The sequence below is a fragment of the Vollenhovia emeryi genome, unplaced genomic scaffold (genome assembly GCF_000949405.1).
Source record: "Vollenhovia emeryi isolate VEMERY1.0 unplaced genomic scaffold, V.emery_V1.0 DF939128.1, whole genome shotgun sequence".
Classification (NCBI taxonomy): Eukaryota; Metazoa; Arthropoda; class Insecta; order Hymenoptera; family Formicidae; genus Vollenhovia; species Vollenhovia emeryi.
The window spans coordinates 1,233,825-1,252,078 of NW_011967238.1; the positions used below are offsets into that span (position 1 = coordinate 1,233,825).

Sequence of the window (18,254 nt, forward strand, 5' to 3'; positions counted from 1 at the left end):
GCAGCATGCCAATCTCTTCTTCTTAAATATGACAGTAATTACATCACAGTGATGAAAGCAAGCGAGATAAAGCACATGAAATGTACATATCTTAATTTTTTTACGTTACTGAAGTCTACGGAAATTATAAGTATTAACTATCAAGAACATTGTAGCACTGTGTCTCACGAAATTATACGAGTCTTGCATTAACGTTTCGCGTACATTTCACATCATGTAAAAAAAAGAAAAAAAATACGAAACTCTACAGCTGGTCGAGATGAGGAAATGCAGGCATTAATTTTCTTTTATGCTATTGCGCGACTGAGACGGCAAATCGGATGTATTACGGGCGAGTGCAGCGTAAAGTGAGTAACACGGAAACTCATGACGACGAGGGAACAAGAGATACGTTCCGCCGTAACTGTCGATTATCTCCACGAAGAGAGGAGCTTCCGCTGCGAGCGATCTCTCGTTCGACGATTCACAACTTGATTTAAATTCGTCGCGTTGCCGCGCGAATTCGGCCAGCTTCAAATCTATCGACTGTCACTCCCGCGTCGCGGCCGGAATCGACGAGATCACAATCGCGACCCCGAAGAATTACAGGTGGATGCACCATAATGTCGAGAACGTGATGCGTCTCCCGGTATAACTGGCAGATTTACGCGCGCGGGTCCGATCGTCGCGGTCCGCGGAGAGGAGAGACTCGCGGCGCGTCGTCGCGAGGACCGTCGATGCAATTTCGTACGCACGCAACCCGAAGAGACTCGGCGATGACTGAGACGAGCGGAAGCTTCTCCTCCACCTCGAAACGAAAGAGGGTTGAGGGCACGAGGCGCGTCGGCGGCCGATGTCGGGGGATGTGCCCGGGTCCACGTGCATCGGCAGGCACGTTTCCCAGTCACGTGTTCGCCCACAACCCCGCTCGAGTACTTCTGCAAAGAGCGCCCCGGTGTTAATTCCGCGCCGTCAAATGAATACAGGTGAACGGTACCAAGATAAGGGCTCGTTTTCCCCTTCGACACGAATAGCACGCGTTCGAAATTATAACCGCGGCGGACGCAACAATTGTAAGCCGTCAAATGCCTTGTCTGCTATTTTCTAGAAACGATGTTTTGAAGCTCTCACATGTAGCGATATTAGACACGAGACCTTTAAAGTTTCGAGGGAAAATTCACGAAAGACAACTTGGCACGATACTGTCGCAGTCATTGATAGCCGATGTAACGGAAGTAAACGTCATCGGATTGCTCGCATACGTAGACCGTTCGCATACTTCCATTAATGTAAAAGCGACGCAACGCAGTCATTGCGTAACGCACCTATGTGTCGGTGTATCGATAATCCACGCATGAGATTGCTTTGATACTTGGCAGTTTATCGCCGGACACGTTGGGTTGTCGCAGGTCAGGTCAGGTCAACGTACTCGTACGTTCGTTCGTGCATACATCGTCCCCGGAATTTCTCTCGCTTCTAACGTCTCCTTATTCTTTTCACCTTGCATTTGCATCGCGCGCGCCCCAGCGCCGACCGCTTATAGATAAGCATCTTACACGCGTTCAGTAGTCGGTGATAAATATCAAGTATAACACACAGGCGGCTCGCGAATTTGCACGTATTGATTTCCAACATTTCCGATCAATTCGGAATTTACGCGGACAAGCTATGAATTCGTTTGCTTCCGTAAATAGAAATGTTAATCTGATTAATTGCCAAGATATCTAAAAATCGAGGAGGCGTTGACATAAAATTTCCGCGACGTTAAAATCGATTGAATCAGAGATTATAATTTATTTATTGTCCCTCATTGAATAGCTGCGCGATCTTCATTCATCGCGCTTAGAAGATCCTGCACAATGTCCCGTCGGTTCTGTCGAATTTAGAGTTAAATACGCGGTGTTCATTACGAGCTGTCTGAACCGCCAGGTCAATGAGCATTCTTCTCTTCGCCCATAACCGATCCATCAACTGCAGCAACGCCGAGCTACCTATGGACGTCGCGCGCATATCCCTTTGTATTTTCCGGTCGAGCGACGACCGTATCCCGGTAGACGTTGCTTAGACCCGGAGATTACGGCGTGGGCCGACTCTGTCGTGCGTGGTGCCGCATTTGTTTCTCCTCCGATCGATGATTGGGGCAGATGGGTCGGATGGGCCATCGCCTGCCATGCGACAGATAAAAGTCCCCCTCGTCCCTCCCGTACGGACGGGGCGATTAAAATATAAATTGATCTGGCGATTCCCCGTTCGTCTCCGCCACGCATGAGGTAATTCTCCCATCGCTTCTATTGTCGTCGCTGTATCGCGACTCGCGCAACAATTCGCCTTTGCGTCGCAACTTGTCGCGTATTCGAATAGAAAAAAAAGTTAAAAAAAGGTAGGGACTGTTTAATTCTTAAATCTTACAGAGTGTTTGATTGTGACCGTGAAAGGAAGCTTCCTTTAGTTAAACCGATTAAACTAATCTCTGGAGATAATTCGCGACTGATCCTCGCGCTCGGCTGGCGACAAGAATCGATATTGTGACAGCAGTAATGTGTCAGATTCGTGCGAAAGGTTCAGGCCGATATGGCACGCTTAACATTTTCACTTTGTTTCGTACCGCGATAATTGCGCAACCATTTCTAAATTGCGACCAACAGCTAAGGAGAGCAAACCGCCACCCTCGCCCCTTTCACGCGTTTACTTGGCATTTAACGATCCCCACCTAGTCGCGCCACCCGCGAAGCCACCCTCGGTAGAAATTCCCGTCGCAGCTCACGTGTTACGCCACGTGAATCGCGCTGCATCTAATAAGAGCGCACGTGGGCGCCCGTTTCCGATGCCGATTCTCCATAACTGCATCCCGGGTATCTCCGAGTTATTAGAGGTCACGTGTCATTTATATCGCGTTTCCAATTTTCAAAAGCCAGGATTATCCCCGTAAAAAGAAAACGAAGCTCCCTGTTCCTCCGGGAGGAGGCTCTCGTCGCGAAATTACGAGCGCGAAAGCGCACGTCGGAGAGGCAATCTCGGCGCGGGCGCGCCTAGAAACATCCGTGTCCGGCTCGGCAGTGCCGAAGGTCGCGCTGCACCGCAAGCGTAACGTAGTAATTACCTTTTTAATCGACACGTAGAAACACTATTTCTCACGACGAATGCAAACGCGATAGAAATGTTACACCAAGATAAGATCGATCCAATTCAGTTAACCAGACAATCTCATTTGGGGAGAAAAAGATACAATCATTGTTACGTTTAAGAACTTACCGTGAAAAATAATTTGTCGTCGAAATTAGATTTATAACTGCTCGTCACACGGTGTACTAATTACTATTAGATCTTTCGGTTCGCATTACGTTTTACGTTCGCCTACTAGCAGTCACGCAGTCCACTTTAATCTCTATCTGGGTGGCATGCGATTAAAAAAAAAAGAAAATTCTCATTCGCACGCACGACAATATAGAGATGCGTGAACAAAGCTCGCGTGGTTCGAGCGTGAAAAACAGATTTCTAGTTCCGCGAAGCGTTAAAGGCTGGGAGACTGACGATCTTGTACGTCGTACCAAACGAATCGTGAAGCTGCGCGCGCCTTTCGCTTCCGGTTCACCGATCTCTCCACATTCGTTAAGCCACCTTCTCGGTCCCCGGCCGAGTCGGCCCGACATTTATGCGGCCGAGGCACTTTCGCTCGGCCGCGTCGGGCCGGCTCGCCTCGATATTATGAATTCATCTTTACAGCAATAATAATCTCGTAAGAGGCGCGCGATGATTACGCTCTAAATCCTCGCGCGCCCGTCTCGCTGACATTAATACAAGCTCGCGGGGATCAGCGGTCCAAGAATTTTCCGAATTTCTGAAAAGGGAGAAAGCGTCCGCGGCGCGCGATGTTTGCAAACGATCCTTTTTATCAGTGTTTATCGCATTTATGAATATCGCCCCCGTATTCACGAATTCTCGCAACAAAGTTCGTACAATATTCTTGACGTCAGGCATTCGCCGCGTAATGATTAAAAAACATGTCGCTCAGTTTGATTGCTTTTTAAGGATGTAATCTTTTTTTTTCTCTCGGTCCCACGATTTCGTCACAAAAATCCGCGAGGAAGTGACGGTACGATTATGGTAAAGGTTTTTGCCTGTCCACGGACGACGCATCGTTATTCGTGATCTCTGCTCCGAAACGGTGTTTACAGAATGCACGGTAATAAGAAATTCATGGCTTCCTTCTTTTCATTCATAGGCAGCGCAATCATTTTCCCTCGCGAAGCTGATTATTCAGTAAGGTCTCCTTGACCGTCCCGATTGTTCCCCGTGCACATTCTCGCGTGCTGCAAGGTCGAAAATGCTAACAATGGGCACACGTTAACGGCGTGCACTTACGCACGCGCGCGTCGTGAAATAGTAAAAATATTTCCTGCTACATAAATTAATTCTCTGCCGCTCCTGTCAGTTTGGAGAACCTATGTGTCTTGCGCAGACAGCGCGGCATTTATGAGCGTATGATGATTGCCATCTCTTGAAACGGAGAGAATTTATTTTCTAATCGTCGCATCGATCAATCATATATTATATCTATTATACTCGGCACTTTTACCACTTGAAACTCTAAACGGATCCAAGTAAATTACAGTATAAGAGCGCGACTGTGAGCAGCGCAGATACGGTAAAATTTTTACTAGAGCTAGTTTCCATCGCTATTGAGCACATAACATTGATACACCGGCAGTAATCATCATTTGCACGGGAACGCGCGCGTGTGTCGCGTGTGACAAACGCGCAGCACACGACACATCGACGGTCTCCAACGCTTATGTGTGCGATCCGTATGTCCGGTGCCCTTGCACGCGCAGGTGAATGCTTGGAGAACGCATATGTATCGTCTCTCTCTCTCTCTGGCAATTTATACATAGATAATTTCCTTCTCATGCGTCTCCACGTGCGCTGAAAAACCCCATTGTCACGACCTTTCGTCGCACGCTTTTATCAGTTATTTCTCATAGTTTCGGAACGTGCAGGTTTATATTTAAATATCACTGCCAGGCATTTAAATATCACTACCGGGGCGAGAGTAGGATAAGAAAACAAGAGTGGCAGGGAAGCTATCGGGTCCAGGCATTGACGATTTCTGCGTTATCGTTGCGAGCATGGTATCGGTGACGGACTTTCGGCGAAGCCAATTCTCTTGAAGCGGTACCAGATGCCGGCAGAGTCTATACGTGATCCGTGCTGCACTCTGCAGGAACTTGCTCTAACGCGATGTACCGAAGGATCTTTCAGCACTCTCGAGTCGAATTTAATTTTTAAACGACAGCTCACGAGACTACTGAAAAAGAGATAGCCATTTTTCTATATTTTTGTCACGTGGAAATTCTTGGGACAATTTATTAAGCTGTCTCTGTAACGAAAATCTTGAGGTGCCAAGTAAACGTAGGAAGAAATGCATTTCAGAAATACGTAAAGTAGACTTTTCCGGTAGAATAAGACTGTCCAGTCGAGATTATTATTATAAGTTTTTAAACGCTAAATTATTTTGTGTTTTTGAAACAAGATGATTAAAAAGTTTACTGTCCTAAAGGTTTTGTTAAGAGAGAATGTCGTCTTTCGATTCTACAAATATGAAAAGGAAACGTGGCAATATTGAAACACTCTGTATGAATAGCAACACAATTTACATATCAATGAATACGCGCCAGGAACAATGCATATTTATTCGTTTTTAGTCACATGACAGGTTACGATAAATCATTCACGATATTCGTAATTGTATTGCAAATATTTTAGAAATCGATCGGTCATTCTTCACAAACTGTGATCGCATTTGCAACATAAATAAGTCTAATAAAACATAGGTATCTGCCAGTCCACCGTAACTGCAACACTATCGATAAGATGATAAGTCGCTTCCGTCGATTTTCGCGATAAGACAGGCGAACCTTTCTTTATCATACCATATCGTGTAATAAGAAAATCGACTGATAATTTAAACACATGCGCGCCCCCAAATATACAAAATGCCTATAAAATTCTTATACGTATGAATAGATTTTGGTGCCGCTTTAATAAATTGACAAAATAGTATATTTCTAGAATAAGATACGCGTTTGTCATGTCAATTATGTTTCACACAAAAAAAACACGATATATCGACGATGAATTTCGATATATTTTATTGCAAGATAATAATGTAGCCACTAGTCCGGCATCGCCTTGATCAGGAGATTCAAATAGCCGGAAGAGAACTATATTTACAAAGGTATAAGAAAAGAATTCCGAGCTGTCACGGCGCAAACGTCTGACATGCTACTCTGGTGCCATTTTGCGCTGTTGTATTTCTGTTCAAGATAGCGGCAGAAAAAGAGCGAGGGAAGAAGAGAATGAAGGAACAAGCATGTTCTACAAATAGACATTTTGGTGTAATGTACTTTCTTTCTTGTAATAATGACTTTATGATGCTAATTGAAATTTATTCTAAACGTAATGAAATTAAATTGTTGCGAAATATGATTGAAAAGCAATTTTATCCGAAACCTGAGGAGCTCAATATTCTAAAACTCGGAAATCAGAATAATGTATAATAGCTAAACGTAAAATAGTTATTTAGAGTTATTGAAAACTAATTTAACTTGAAGGGATAAGTTATTTTCTACCATAAAAATTTTTGAATGCATGATATAATGTAATTTACTTCAATGATTTTTCTTGCTGCTATCAAAGTGGCGATGTAAATATTGATTTAAGTGCGCCGATTGCTAACGAACTCGAAACATTTTAGTCATTGAGCAGATATGTCCGATTCGACCGTAATTTATTCGCCTCGGCGAAGACTTTTATTGCTGTACTTTGATTGTAAGTCCGGTTATGAGTCCACGCCAGATAGGCAGGAACGAAGTTCAAGGGAAACTGGTAAAGAACGTATAGGCGAATTAATTAAAATTTTTTTTCGAGAAAGCGAGAATACTCTTATTCTATATGAGGTCTGTAATAACATTTCAACATGTTTGTTGCAGTTAATATCCACTACAGCATATAATTTAGAAAAGATTCATTCATTTATCGCACTTCGATTAAAAAATCGAAAAAACGACGACGTAGAAAAAAAACACAAAAGTGACGATCATTTCCCTTGGATACCGTTTCGTTGACGTCAATGAAAATTTCGCGTGCCAAATTAGAATTATCAGTAAAACAATGCGGGGAATTTAAAATGATTTAGAGTACATATTTTACTGTGCCGTTTGTATCTCATGGATTGCGATACGTGTTCTCGGAAAGGAATTGCAAATACATTCCTGCCAAATTGTACGCAACGCAGGTAGATATCCCCTACGTTTAAGTAGACCCTCCGACGTCATTTGGTCCTACCGTTTCGATCCCCGTATAAAAATGCTTTCAGCGAAATTAATATTTATGCAAATAGTAGAACTTTTTCGCCGTTTTCGCGTGTGTTTTCGATGAGTAATATTATCGACAATAAAACTTATCAAGATGACGCAATCGTGCATACAAAGTATACTAATGAATATTTGTTAAAAGCAGACATGCCTGCTAGACGGACTCCAAAGGTCGAGGCCCTGGTTGTAAACGCTATACGTAGGCTGCAAGATGTGCAAGGCTCGACATCGCGAGAAATTAGTAACTATATTTCCCAGGAGTACAATGTTCCTATCGAGGAGACCAGGCAGCAGGTCCAGTTCGCTTTACGACGCGGGTTGTCCTATGGGATTCTTAAGTGTTCAAAGGGGTAATTTGATGCGAATTCCCATTAATTGTCGACAATCAAACGGTCCCGGTAATTTTATTTCTCGTAGTTAATTTAAGGCACGCCAGATTGCAACGAGCATCCCGTTAATACTCGGTTAAACAATGGTAGTACTAAACGCTTTACTCGGGCGGAAGTTATTTTGAAAATTAAGCTGTACGTGTTTTGACTTCTCGAGAATTGTGAAGAATCACGAGAGTGGCGTTGAGCATCGCGTTAATACATTGGACGTATTTACGATGTTATATTTTCTGCACTACAAAAAACTCGCTTATCAATGCCAATGATAAAGCCGCCGGGTCAAAAATAAAGCGCAATAGATTAAGTCACGATTACGAAGGCGATACGTGACCCACTTCGTGAAAAAATATTTTGAAGATCGCGCCCGCACACATTGTTCTCACTTGATCAAATAACCGTTGTGTCACACTCTGCGTGATGGTGTAACGTGATGTAATATGCGTTGATAAAGACACTTAATTTAGCCATTATAAAGACTTTAAGTCTGACCTCCAAATGCTGAATATAACTAAGCATATCTATATAAGAAGAGATTTCTGCGCGTAAACTATCCCTCGATGCGTGTATACGTCGCTCATTTACGACAAAAGCTCTGGGACGTCGAATGCGAAGGCGACTGTAGTAATTTATCATAATTTACGCTAGATAGTGATTATTAGTGGTACTAAAACATTCCACTGACATTCTTCTCAGAGGATACTATTCGTGCAATCGCGACTACCTCGGGCAGTTCTCGTTAGAGAATGGCATGGGTGATGGGGTGATGGAACCTTGTCCACTACAACCTTGGCGAAAGCGCGGAATCGAAAGATGGAGACGAAAAATGAAGAGGAGAAAAAGAGAAGCAAGAGAGCGGTCAAGAAAGAGAAGAGAAGAAGAGAGGAGAAAAAAAGGAAGAGGAAGAAGAAGCAGAGGGAGAAGCAGAAGTACGCGAAGAAGAGGAAAGCGACGTAGACGCGCTAGCACAAGAAGGCGTTCTTCTCGAAGACGTCGAAGAGGAAGACGAAGCAGAAGTAGAAGAAGAGGAGGAAGAGGAAGAAAAAGCGTAGGAAGAGCTAGAACACGCACTGATCTCGCCGAGATAGAAACGGAGACGACGTCTCCGGAGCTGAGGAGGAACGACAGGGCAGACGAGGATCCCAATAAAAGCGAAACGTCTATATCCCAACATTCGGACGAACGGCATTCACAAAACTCTCTTCAACATTCTCAATCCTTAGGCACGCCCGATAACAATTAGAAATTAATATAAAATTATGATTTTTTGTGCAGGAAGATAAGTACAAATAGCGTATACATAGTTCATAGTGAGAGAATTATTCGCTCATTTATTCGCGATACGAGATCAAAATTGAATTTTACAGATATACAAATTTATGTTATGATTGCTCAAATGTCCGCAATAGCGTACTTTACCATTGCATCTTTACACAAATTTTGAGATCTCGTGTATTTATATGTACTCTTTTATTCTGAAATTTTGTGTACGCCATATTAATTATTACAATTGTCTCTCCATACGGACGTTTCTAATTCCTGTGATGTATTGCGAGAAGAAAGAAACACGATCGTGAGATTATACGAAATTACGCCGTCCGTCACACGGCGCGAAATCCGAGCCTCCTGAGAAACAAACGCATTGAACGCGGGGGTCCGTGGCATCTGTCGACAGCCCTGAACGCGGCCTTGCCGGCTAATGATAGTCGCGCTAATGACGAGTCTGCACACGCATGTATGCGCGCACCGCGTGACTATTTCGCCTAGCAACTCTAGGACTAGACGCAAGACGCGTCGCGGCGGATCGCAGCGGTGTTTTGCCCCGCCGCGACGCCAGCTGTGAATGATAAGTGCATGCGTGTGCGACGCGTATGCAAATTACGTTCCAGAACGAGCTGACGATATTTTAGAGGCAGGTTCTTTCGACGGGCACCAAATCGATCTCTGCTTTCCGGGATAGCAATTTTTCGGGTATAGAACACTGTGCGATTTAAATTCCATAAAATTATTCCGCGCGAGGTGGTCCCCCCATAATTTTCGGCCCTCCAACAATTTCGAGCGCAGTCCTGTAACGTCGTATATATTCAAACCAAAATTGAATCTCGAGTTTACACATTTACGCTTGTGCATTCACCGAGTTTACGTCAATTCGCCATTTACCGCATCTCACGTTATCTTGGGTGGAATTGTTATCATGTCGATTCATTATTTCATTCACAGGAATGTACATTCCGGTGGGGAATCTTGGTTTAAATGACGAAGAGCGACCGAACGGTCCTTACCATTTTGTTTATATGCAGTATCAGGAGCCGGTAGAATTATTAATTTGATAAGGCACTTTTTATCTCTAGTCCGCTGTACTTGCGTCGACTTCCAACAGAAGCCTCGATATTCCGATCCTAAGGCTTCGCCTTCCAATACTAGTGCGATTTGTATAATTAACTTTTTCCTCATACATTATTAGCGGACTTACGATTAGCTGACCAACAGACCGTGATTAACAGAGAGTAATTTTTACGTCGTACCTACGGGACAGTTAATGAACGGTTTCGCATTCGGATTAGCTCGGCTATTAATTGCTTATCTATTGATAAAAAAGCTAAACGTGTTTTAGAAGAGGCATTATTATTATATCTAACGAACAACGATATCGAATCATCGTCGCTATTTCAGCCTGTCGCTCTTTTGCATGCCGCGAATGTAGAAAATAGCTCTCGGAGCGATCTCTCGGAAAATAGGTCTACCAAAGACCGATTGTGTACGGTAGTATAACCCGTCGGTATACGGTGATGATTAAGTGACATACACCAGCGCGATGAAAGCAGTTTATCACGGGACTAATCACACGCTGTCGCCATACTCATTGTGCCGAACGCTAATTAAACATTTACACTTGTGTTTCGACAAGTGTACGGCTCGAGGAGAGGCTCGAAAATCAGTATAATTTCAGGCCGATCTTGGGTGTTACGTAGAGCGATAAGAATAATAAACAAGACTTCTCTATACACGTACTACATGATCGTGGATCGAACTAACTGGATCGCCGGTGAAGTTGTTCGCGCCGCGACGAAAACACCATTTGTCTACTTGATCTAATAGCGGAGAGATCGTCCCTTCGTTTTCCCTCAAAGAAGCGTATCGGGAGAGGGACGGGAGAAGAGAGAAAGAGAGACAGACCGTCGTTTCGCCGCGAAACCGAAAATACTCATGTCGGCCGGTATGTTGAAACCTGGCATAAGTTCTGGCGGGTTGCCAGAAAAGCGGTACTCGCTTGGAGGCCACGCCAGGCCACGAGCGCGATCGGCCTCAGCCCGAATCTTTAACTAGACGTAGAGGAGGATCGTCTTGGAAAAAATCGCGGATCGATCGGGTGACAGGAATATTTTATCGACTTTTACTAACGTATTGTCTTCGGTCTAAGACCGATCGATAATTTAATATTCGGCGAGTATCTCCAGACAATCTCTTACCTAAAATTTACATCCTTAACGCGCGCAAGTTTACCTGTTATGTGGGAGAGTCGTAAGACTTATCTAAATTAATACCCGTTGAAACTGGAACACTTTAACGTTCCACCGTATCGATAAGTTTATTGTTCCGCGAACAATTTCCTAGCGAGATAAATCTCGGCTAACTCGCAAGTCGTGGAAGAAATGGATAACAGGATAAGTTAGGCTTATCGTTTGCCATTAATTAAGCAATTCTTAAGATTACAATGGACACTTCAGAGAATGACACAATTTTCTACGACACCATTAGAAAAATCTTCGCGGTTGAGTACCTCAACGAGAATCGAGCGAGCGACACGTGCTAACGAGCGAAATCGCGCGGTGCTAAACGCTTCTCAAGACTCGCAGATATCGCGAGGGACCTTGAAGTTAGAGATGTACCAAGGCTCGACAAATAATCTTTCCAATTGGCCTGCGGGTAATAATAGTGAGACATAAGAAAAATTTGGGGAATAATTGTTTGACATCGTTTTACATAATATCGCTCTGTTCCTTCGCAAGAAATTGGCAGATTTAGAAGGATGGATAAGAAATAATTTCGTGAAACTGGATTTTTACAATTACGACAAATAACAGCAGTGACGATAAACGAGCGTTTTATTTCATCTGGCGTATGATAAAACAAAATTCATTGCACGCAATGTGTTTTAATCCTTTTTAATTGATTAAGTGAATTTTATCAGGCTGAAATAAGTGGAGTAAGACAAAAATAAGAACTTTTCAGAGCCAATTATAATCGCGAAGAGAAGCGATTCGTGTCTCGTTAAAATGAACTTGTGTCTATTTTTTTTAATCAAGAATTTAATTTTTACAAGACGCGATCCTAGAAATTGTCGACGGGAAACGAAGTAATTAACCTTTACCTTGATCTCCGTACGTTCGAACGATTTAAAACGGCATCGAAAACCGACTGTCGGCGAATGGCAGATGTTGGAGCCAACTTGGACCGACCAGGCGGCATCTGGTGCACCATAAAGTTGGCACTATTATAACTATTATGCGTGGCCCGAAGAACGATTGCGGAGGTGTACGCTTCGCGAGCCAATTGTTTTTTCTCCCATCATATTAATAAAACCCCAAATGATCTCGCGCTACATGCCGGCCGGTTTCGTCAAAGCGCGATATATCCGAACAACGGACATCTTCCGTGCGCCAAAATTGTTATCAGATAACGTTGTGCTTTTAGTAGATTGCTGAAAACAACGTCTGTCCACAGTGGCAATATATTAAATGAACATTTTATCGTATTATTCGTAGGAATATTGATAATAACTATCGCAATAAGAATGGACATGGCAGCTGATTGAAACGCGATCGGCGTAAAATATAAATTAAATATTAGATCGCGCTGATTATTTCCTTAGCTGCGTCGCACGCGAAGCATGGCTCGACCGTGCCAAGCCATATTCAAGTTGCCGGTACTCTTTTCTGGTCTTCCAGCCTATCCATCAAGCGGATTGACGTGTGTACGGTCCTGGTACGCCAAAAATAATCGCCCAACATATTGTAAAAGAGCACGAACTACACTAGAGGAACGGGCCGTGACGCCAGTGCTAAACTTTCGACGCGGTTCATCTGCCGATAATTACCGAAAGCGAGAGATACACTCAAATGTACCGAGTCTTTGCCGCTCGATCTCATTATCAAATCATAGCTTTTTTTGCTAAGTATATTATAAAACTTTCGACGTGGTTCATCTGCCGATAATTATTAAAAGCGAGAGATACGCTCAAATGTACGGAGTCTTTGCCGCTCGATCCTATTATCAAACCATAGCTTTTTTCCTAAGTATATTATAAAATAATCCCATATTTTGCGAAATGTCTATGTGACTAAAAGACGTTATTGTCGTCGTGATGATTTATGACCTAGATGTGATTATTGCTGTCAAATTATGCAATTCCGTCTAATTAAATCAAGTACTTTTTAGTCGATCTTTGATACGAAAACAGAAACGATTTGACATATCGTGCGCGATCTTTTTTGTAAATCCTTGAAATTACTTGCAGGGGTCAGGGTGTGTTTGAGAAAATGACGTTGCAAATTTCGCGGACGAGAAATTCGTTACAAAAACTGTATTTTCAACTGCTAATGATTGATAGCTTCGAAAATGAAATATGAGATTTCATTACGGCAGCAACACATGCTGAATACAATTTTTTCGGCTATGCCGCAGGCACGCTAAATATAGTATCTTGAAAAGGATAAGTCGGGACCAAAAAGTCGTGAGACATTAAAAACGGTATCCTCTTCTTCACGTAGAGGCGTGCATTTGTCAAAAACACTTTATTACAATCGCAGATTTATCTTTTGGCAAGAAATGAAAATTATAAATAGTATTAGCACAACTCATTTGTGTAATAATAGCTCAGGACTGATTCCAAGCGATACGACAATAGACAGCTCTATTCATTTTCTGTAAGTACGCTTTATTGATAATATATGCGTAAATTTGTAAACCGTCTTACGACGAGACAATACAGTACGAAGAGCGACGCGATCGATCGTAGGAAAGTGAATGAAAAATGAAACGGCGCTTCGCACACGACTTATCGGCGTCTACTTGCCGGCTTGCATTTCTCGTCGTCGACAGTCGTCGGGTCACTAACGATGACGTCCGCGACAGTGACCATAAGTGACATCGATCACTCATAAGCTATAGAGTCCAAGCAAACAGTACGCCGATCTTTTATTCGAGCTAAAAAAAAACAGATAAAGGATGATCGTCCTTCTCGTATTCATGCGATTACGCGTATATTTCAAAATCGGCATTTATTTTTAGTCGGTAAATTAATAATTAACAATAGGTAAACATTATTAAGAGGCTTAGAGACAGGATCTCGAGAGAAATAGACGGGCTCAATTAATTTTAATTGACGCCCACGGTGATTCTTAATTGACAAATGTGTTTGAGAAATGTTTATATTGTGCAGTGAGTTGGCAGAGGGAAAAGAGCCAGGCAAAGTTATCAGTAGGAAAGACAAGCAGCGAGTGAAGACGCTGAAGTGATAGAACCTGTGGGAACAATCAGAAGATAGAGAAGCGGAGGTATGGCCATTATGTGCGGCGTAATTGGCCGAATTGAAAAGTCTGGGGTCTTCCTGGCTCTTTGCCCTTCTACTGTTACTCTCATTTATATCTCTCATATTGATCGGCATAAATACGAGGTGCAGTTTGCCTCGTCCCTTCGGGAGGTCTTGTGCACGTCTCCGCATAATGTAATACCGCCCAGTAGACCAGTAGGCCTTAATCTCAAATTACGAGCGTCAAGTTCCGCTGGATCCCAGCTGAACTCACACTCGTATCAATTCGAGACAATTTTTCTGACCGTAGGCCGCGTTTCAGAAGCTCAACTTTCCGCGTACGGTCGCGCACAACTTGAGACACCAATTTACATCCCGGATATAAATTACCAGTTTTGTTTATTACAGTCATCTTCGTGGACTGCACAGATGGATGATCGATTTTTCTTCATTATTATTATATATTCCTAGCTTGTACACGCGCGCATGTGTGAGAGCAAAAAATGGCACATGGCCTAGAATGACGATGACACTCTCTCGTGTGATGTAAAAAAGAAATAATAGTGTGTATATGCTAAAGATAGTAAAAAAAAATCATTGCATTTTCATGTGACGTGCCGCGGCAGTCGCTGTCACAATACAAGTCGCTGTACGAGCTTTAACGCCGCGATGTCGTAATACCGAAAATAAATAGAATCGCGTCGCTGTGGCTACAACCGCGCGGATGAAAGGATTTATTCTTACGACGTTGCAGTATCAAAAAGTAACGCGAAGCGTCGCTTCGCTGTCGTGATATATCATGCGTGTTTGCAGCCACATAGTATCTTTTATCGCGAGAAGATATCGCGACGACGAGGACGCATTTTTCCCTCCAAACTTGAATGCGTGGCAGCGCGAACAGAGTGCCAATTGAATTCGAGGCCGAATTATTCTAGCGGCAGTTTATTTCTGCGCCGAAAGTTTTGCGTATCGTGGAAGAGTAATTAGAGTAAATAGGTGAAAGATGAAATTAATCGATCATCGATCCGACTGTTCGCTAGGAGTCACCCATAGACATAGTAAATATAGACTGAACGTCCCATTGAATAAACTGAAGCTTGTGGAGAGAGAGAGAGAGAGAGAGAGAGAGAGAGAGAGAGAGAGAGAGAGAGAGAGAGAGAAGATTTAAGAAGACTTTCTTACACCATCGTAAAAGAAAAGAATCGTGCCTGCGCAGTACCACACAGGCGTGATTCTCTCTTGTCACGATGGTGAGACAGAGAAAGAAAGTCTTGTTAAATCTTCTCTGTCTCTCTCTTCACGAGCTTCAGCTTGTTCAATGGGACGCTCAGTCTATATTTACTATGTCTATGGAATCACCGATGCCTCCCTGCACGAATTTGCGCACATATCGACACATTTATACATTTTGCATATACATACATGGAAAATGTATGTATTCTACAAGTGCCTAAATTCATGGGAAGGCATCAGTGATTCCTAGCGTACATTAGAAATCACCGATGCCTCCGCACGTGAATTTGCATACATATCGACACATTTATACATTTGGCACATACATGCATGGAAAATGTGTATGTATTCCACATGTGCCTAAATTCATACGGGAGGGTATCAGTGATTTCTAATGTACACTAGGAATCACCGATGCCTTCCCATATGAATTTAGGCACATGTGGAATACACACATTTTCCATGTATGTATGTGTCAAATGTATAAATGTGTCGATACGTACGCAAATTCATGTGAAAAGGCATCGGTGATTCCTAGTGTACATTAGAAATCGCTGATGTCTTCCCATATGAATTTAGGCACATGTGGAATACATAGACATTTTCCATGTATGTATGTGCCAAATGTATAAGTGTGTCGATATGTGCGCAAATTTATGTGGGCAGGCATCGGTGATTCCTGGCGTACAACTAGCTCTGCTGGTAAAAAAAAGCAAAGAGACGGTAATCAGAAACGGCATTATTTTTTTCCGTCCGCTTTTATCTTCGAGACTCGAGCCCACTTGAAATAATCGCATTTTGCGTAATCGAGAAAGCGATTCGGCTTTGTTATCTAACCGATGAAAGGATGCAATATGTCGTCGGAACGAAAAGCTGAAGCGACTGACGTATCTCCCTCGCACGCATGCACGCACGCATCCACGTTTTCGTACTAATTATTTAATCTGCATTGCACTAATAATCCGATTCAGTGAGGTAGTAAATTGGGGACAGTTTCCTGAATCAACATAACGAGTTACTTCCCATTCGACTATGCAACTAGTATCGCTCGTAACGAAACGAGTTGCGCATTGCAAAAATTACATCATCCGATTGCAACTTACATTAAACGGTGCACGGTTTTCCTGGAAAACGCGACCCGTAATTAGCCGGGAAAAAAATGGATAGATTAAGAGTAATTGACTTTGCAGCGTTGCCCTGTGGTACAATTTCACAAAATAAATTTCTATTGCCAGATTGTTTATACGATTCATATATTTTCCATCGAGAGTGAGATCTGCGCCTCGACTTATTAGCGTGCGACTTATCGCTACTCTATTTTACCTGAGAGAGACAGAGGAAATATTTGTTACAATAATTATTGAACAAATTATCGAGCAAGTTGAAAGAAATAAAAAGTCTGGTGGCAATTGAAATAACGAGCCCAGTCGCGATTTCATATCATTGATGGTAATTTCGATACGACGTGACAATTATAGAATAGTTTAACTCTTTTAAGGTTGCAATTAAAAAGAGTAAATGGTCTGCTGTACTAAGTTGGTGAAAAATGAAAGACAAAGCGATAGAAATACGTATCGCATATTTCGTTTCTTTCCGATTTAAACTTTGTACATTGACGCCACTTGTGTTATTCGCGAGCGATTGAAATGATCTCTTTGCAATGTAAAATAATATCACGACGCGGGAACGTTGAACGGAAAAAGGGGATTGGTCGAGAAGTTGTCGACTGTTTCTGTTCATCAGATGAAAAGGAGTAGAAAGGGGCGGAAGGGCGAAAATGGAAAGCATTTGTACTCGATCGCTAGCTCCGAGGACGAGGTGTCCGTAGGTTCGCGGGATAAATTCCCGTGGATCACTTTGAATTGAGCTACGCTCGATTTATTTAGCGTCTACTCTCGCGGGACAGGCTGGAACGGTCTGTCGTGCGGCTTCCCGACTTTCCTCGGCCTTCTCGGCCACACGTCGCGTAAGATTAGTCGCCTGACGCTCGCTCCGCCGAGCGGAGCGGAATCGAGCGTGTAGGTTGGGTCTGCTTCGGGGCGAGGTAAGGCTGACAAGCGTCACGTGGTGCGCCACGGGGTCTTAAACGAGGTTAATCGGCAGACCGACGGCGTCGGCGCAATGACGACGAGCGCACAAACACAAGCCCGTTGTCCTCCATGACTCCGCTCTTTCTCTATTTCTCCGTCCGTCTCGCTCTCTCTCTCTCTCTCGCTCTCTCTCCTGCTCCCTCTCCGTCCGTTTCGCGTTCTCGCCCTTTGCACTTTGGCCCTCCTTGGCAGTTCGCGCGGTCCGATAATAGGAAAAAGCGCGGAGTCGCTGTGTAGCGCGCTGCGCGCAGGGGCACGCGAGTGCCGGACTCGCGATTCAAATGCGATCGCGTATCGAAATGTTCAAACTCCCGATGAAGCGCACGGTGGTGCGCACAGTGCGCTCGCGTGATTGCCGCCAGTCCGCGCTGTGGTAGCCGGCGTGTTTGCGCCAATTTTCAAGCGGGAGAATTATTTTTCCCCCCTTTCTCCTCTTTCTCGTTTGTCTCACTTGGAAATGAGCGGGGCGGGCGGGCCGCGCGCAAAGATCGCGCTGCGCAACCGGCGGCGAACGGCGACGCGAGCGGAGGAAGAAGGAAATGCCTTTCGTGCGAGAATCTTTGGCCTCGCGCAGGCCAGGTGACGAACGTCGCGGGACCCCGGGGACGGAGGAAAAGAGAGCGCGAGGGTGGAGAACGGAGGACGCGCGCCAGGGGGATAT

General features: G+C 43.7%; 2 protein-coding genes across 7 annotated transcripts in view; one reads left to right on the forward strand and one right to left on the reverse strand.

Annotated features, from left to right (window-relative positions):
- Nucleotides 1–18,254, reverse strand: part of LOC105568561 (thyrotroph embryonic factor) — a 73,787-nt gene that overhangs the window by 54,756 nt on the left and 777 nt on the right. Inside the window, exon 1 of one of the 6 annotated variants that reach the window (XM_012024332.1) lies at nt 330–876. The exons of 1 other annotated variant lie outside the window; for it this stretch is intronic. The gene's annotated coding sequence lies outside the window, so the exon portion shown is untranslated. Of the gene's footprint in view, nt 1–329; nt 877–18,254 lie in introns of those variants that run through there. 4 more of the 6 variants (XM_012024331.1, XM_012024334.1, XM_012024336.1 and 1 more) reach the window with 4 other exon arrangements.
- Nucleotides 3,593–8,790, forward strand: LOC105568701. The gene is made up of 3 exons (XM_012024570.1): nt 3,593–7,702; nt 8,435–8,622; nt 8,729–8,790. Exons 1-3 carry the CDS (start codon nt 7,413–7,415, stop codon nt 8,788–8,790), a joined length of 540 nt encoding a protein of 179 aa, XP_011879960.1. The 5' UTR covers nt 3,593–7,412.

What these genes read in the sequence shown, in the direction of transcription:
- LOC105568701 (XM_012024570.1), top strand. Translation starts at nt 7,413, where the DNA reads ATGAGTAATATTATCGACAATAAAACTTATCAAGATGACGCAATCGTG. An exon ending in ATTCTTAAGTGTTCAAAGGG is followed by an intron (nt 7,703 to 8,434) that starts GTAATTTGATGC and finishes CATTCTTCTCAG; the next exon opens with AGGATACTATTCGTGCAATC. An exon ending in AAAGAGAAGAGAAGAAGAGA is followed by an intron (nt 8,623 to 8,728) that starts GGAGAAAAAAAG and finishes TTCTTCTCGAAG; the next exon opens with ACGTCGAAGAGGAAGACGAA.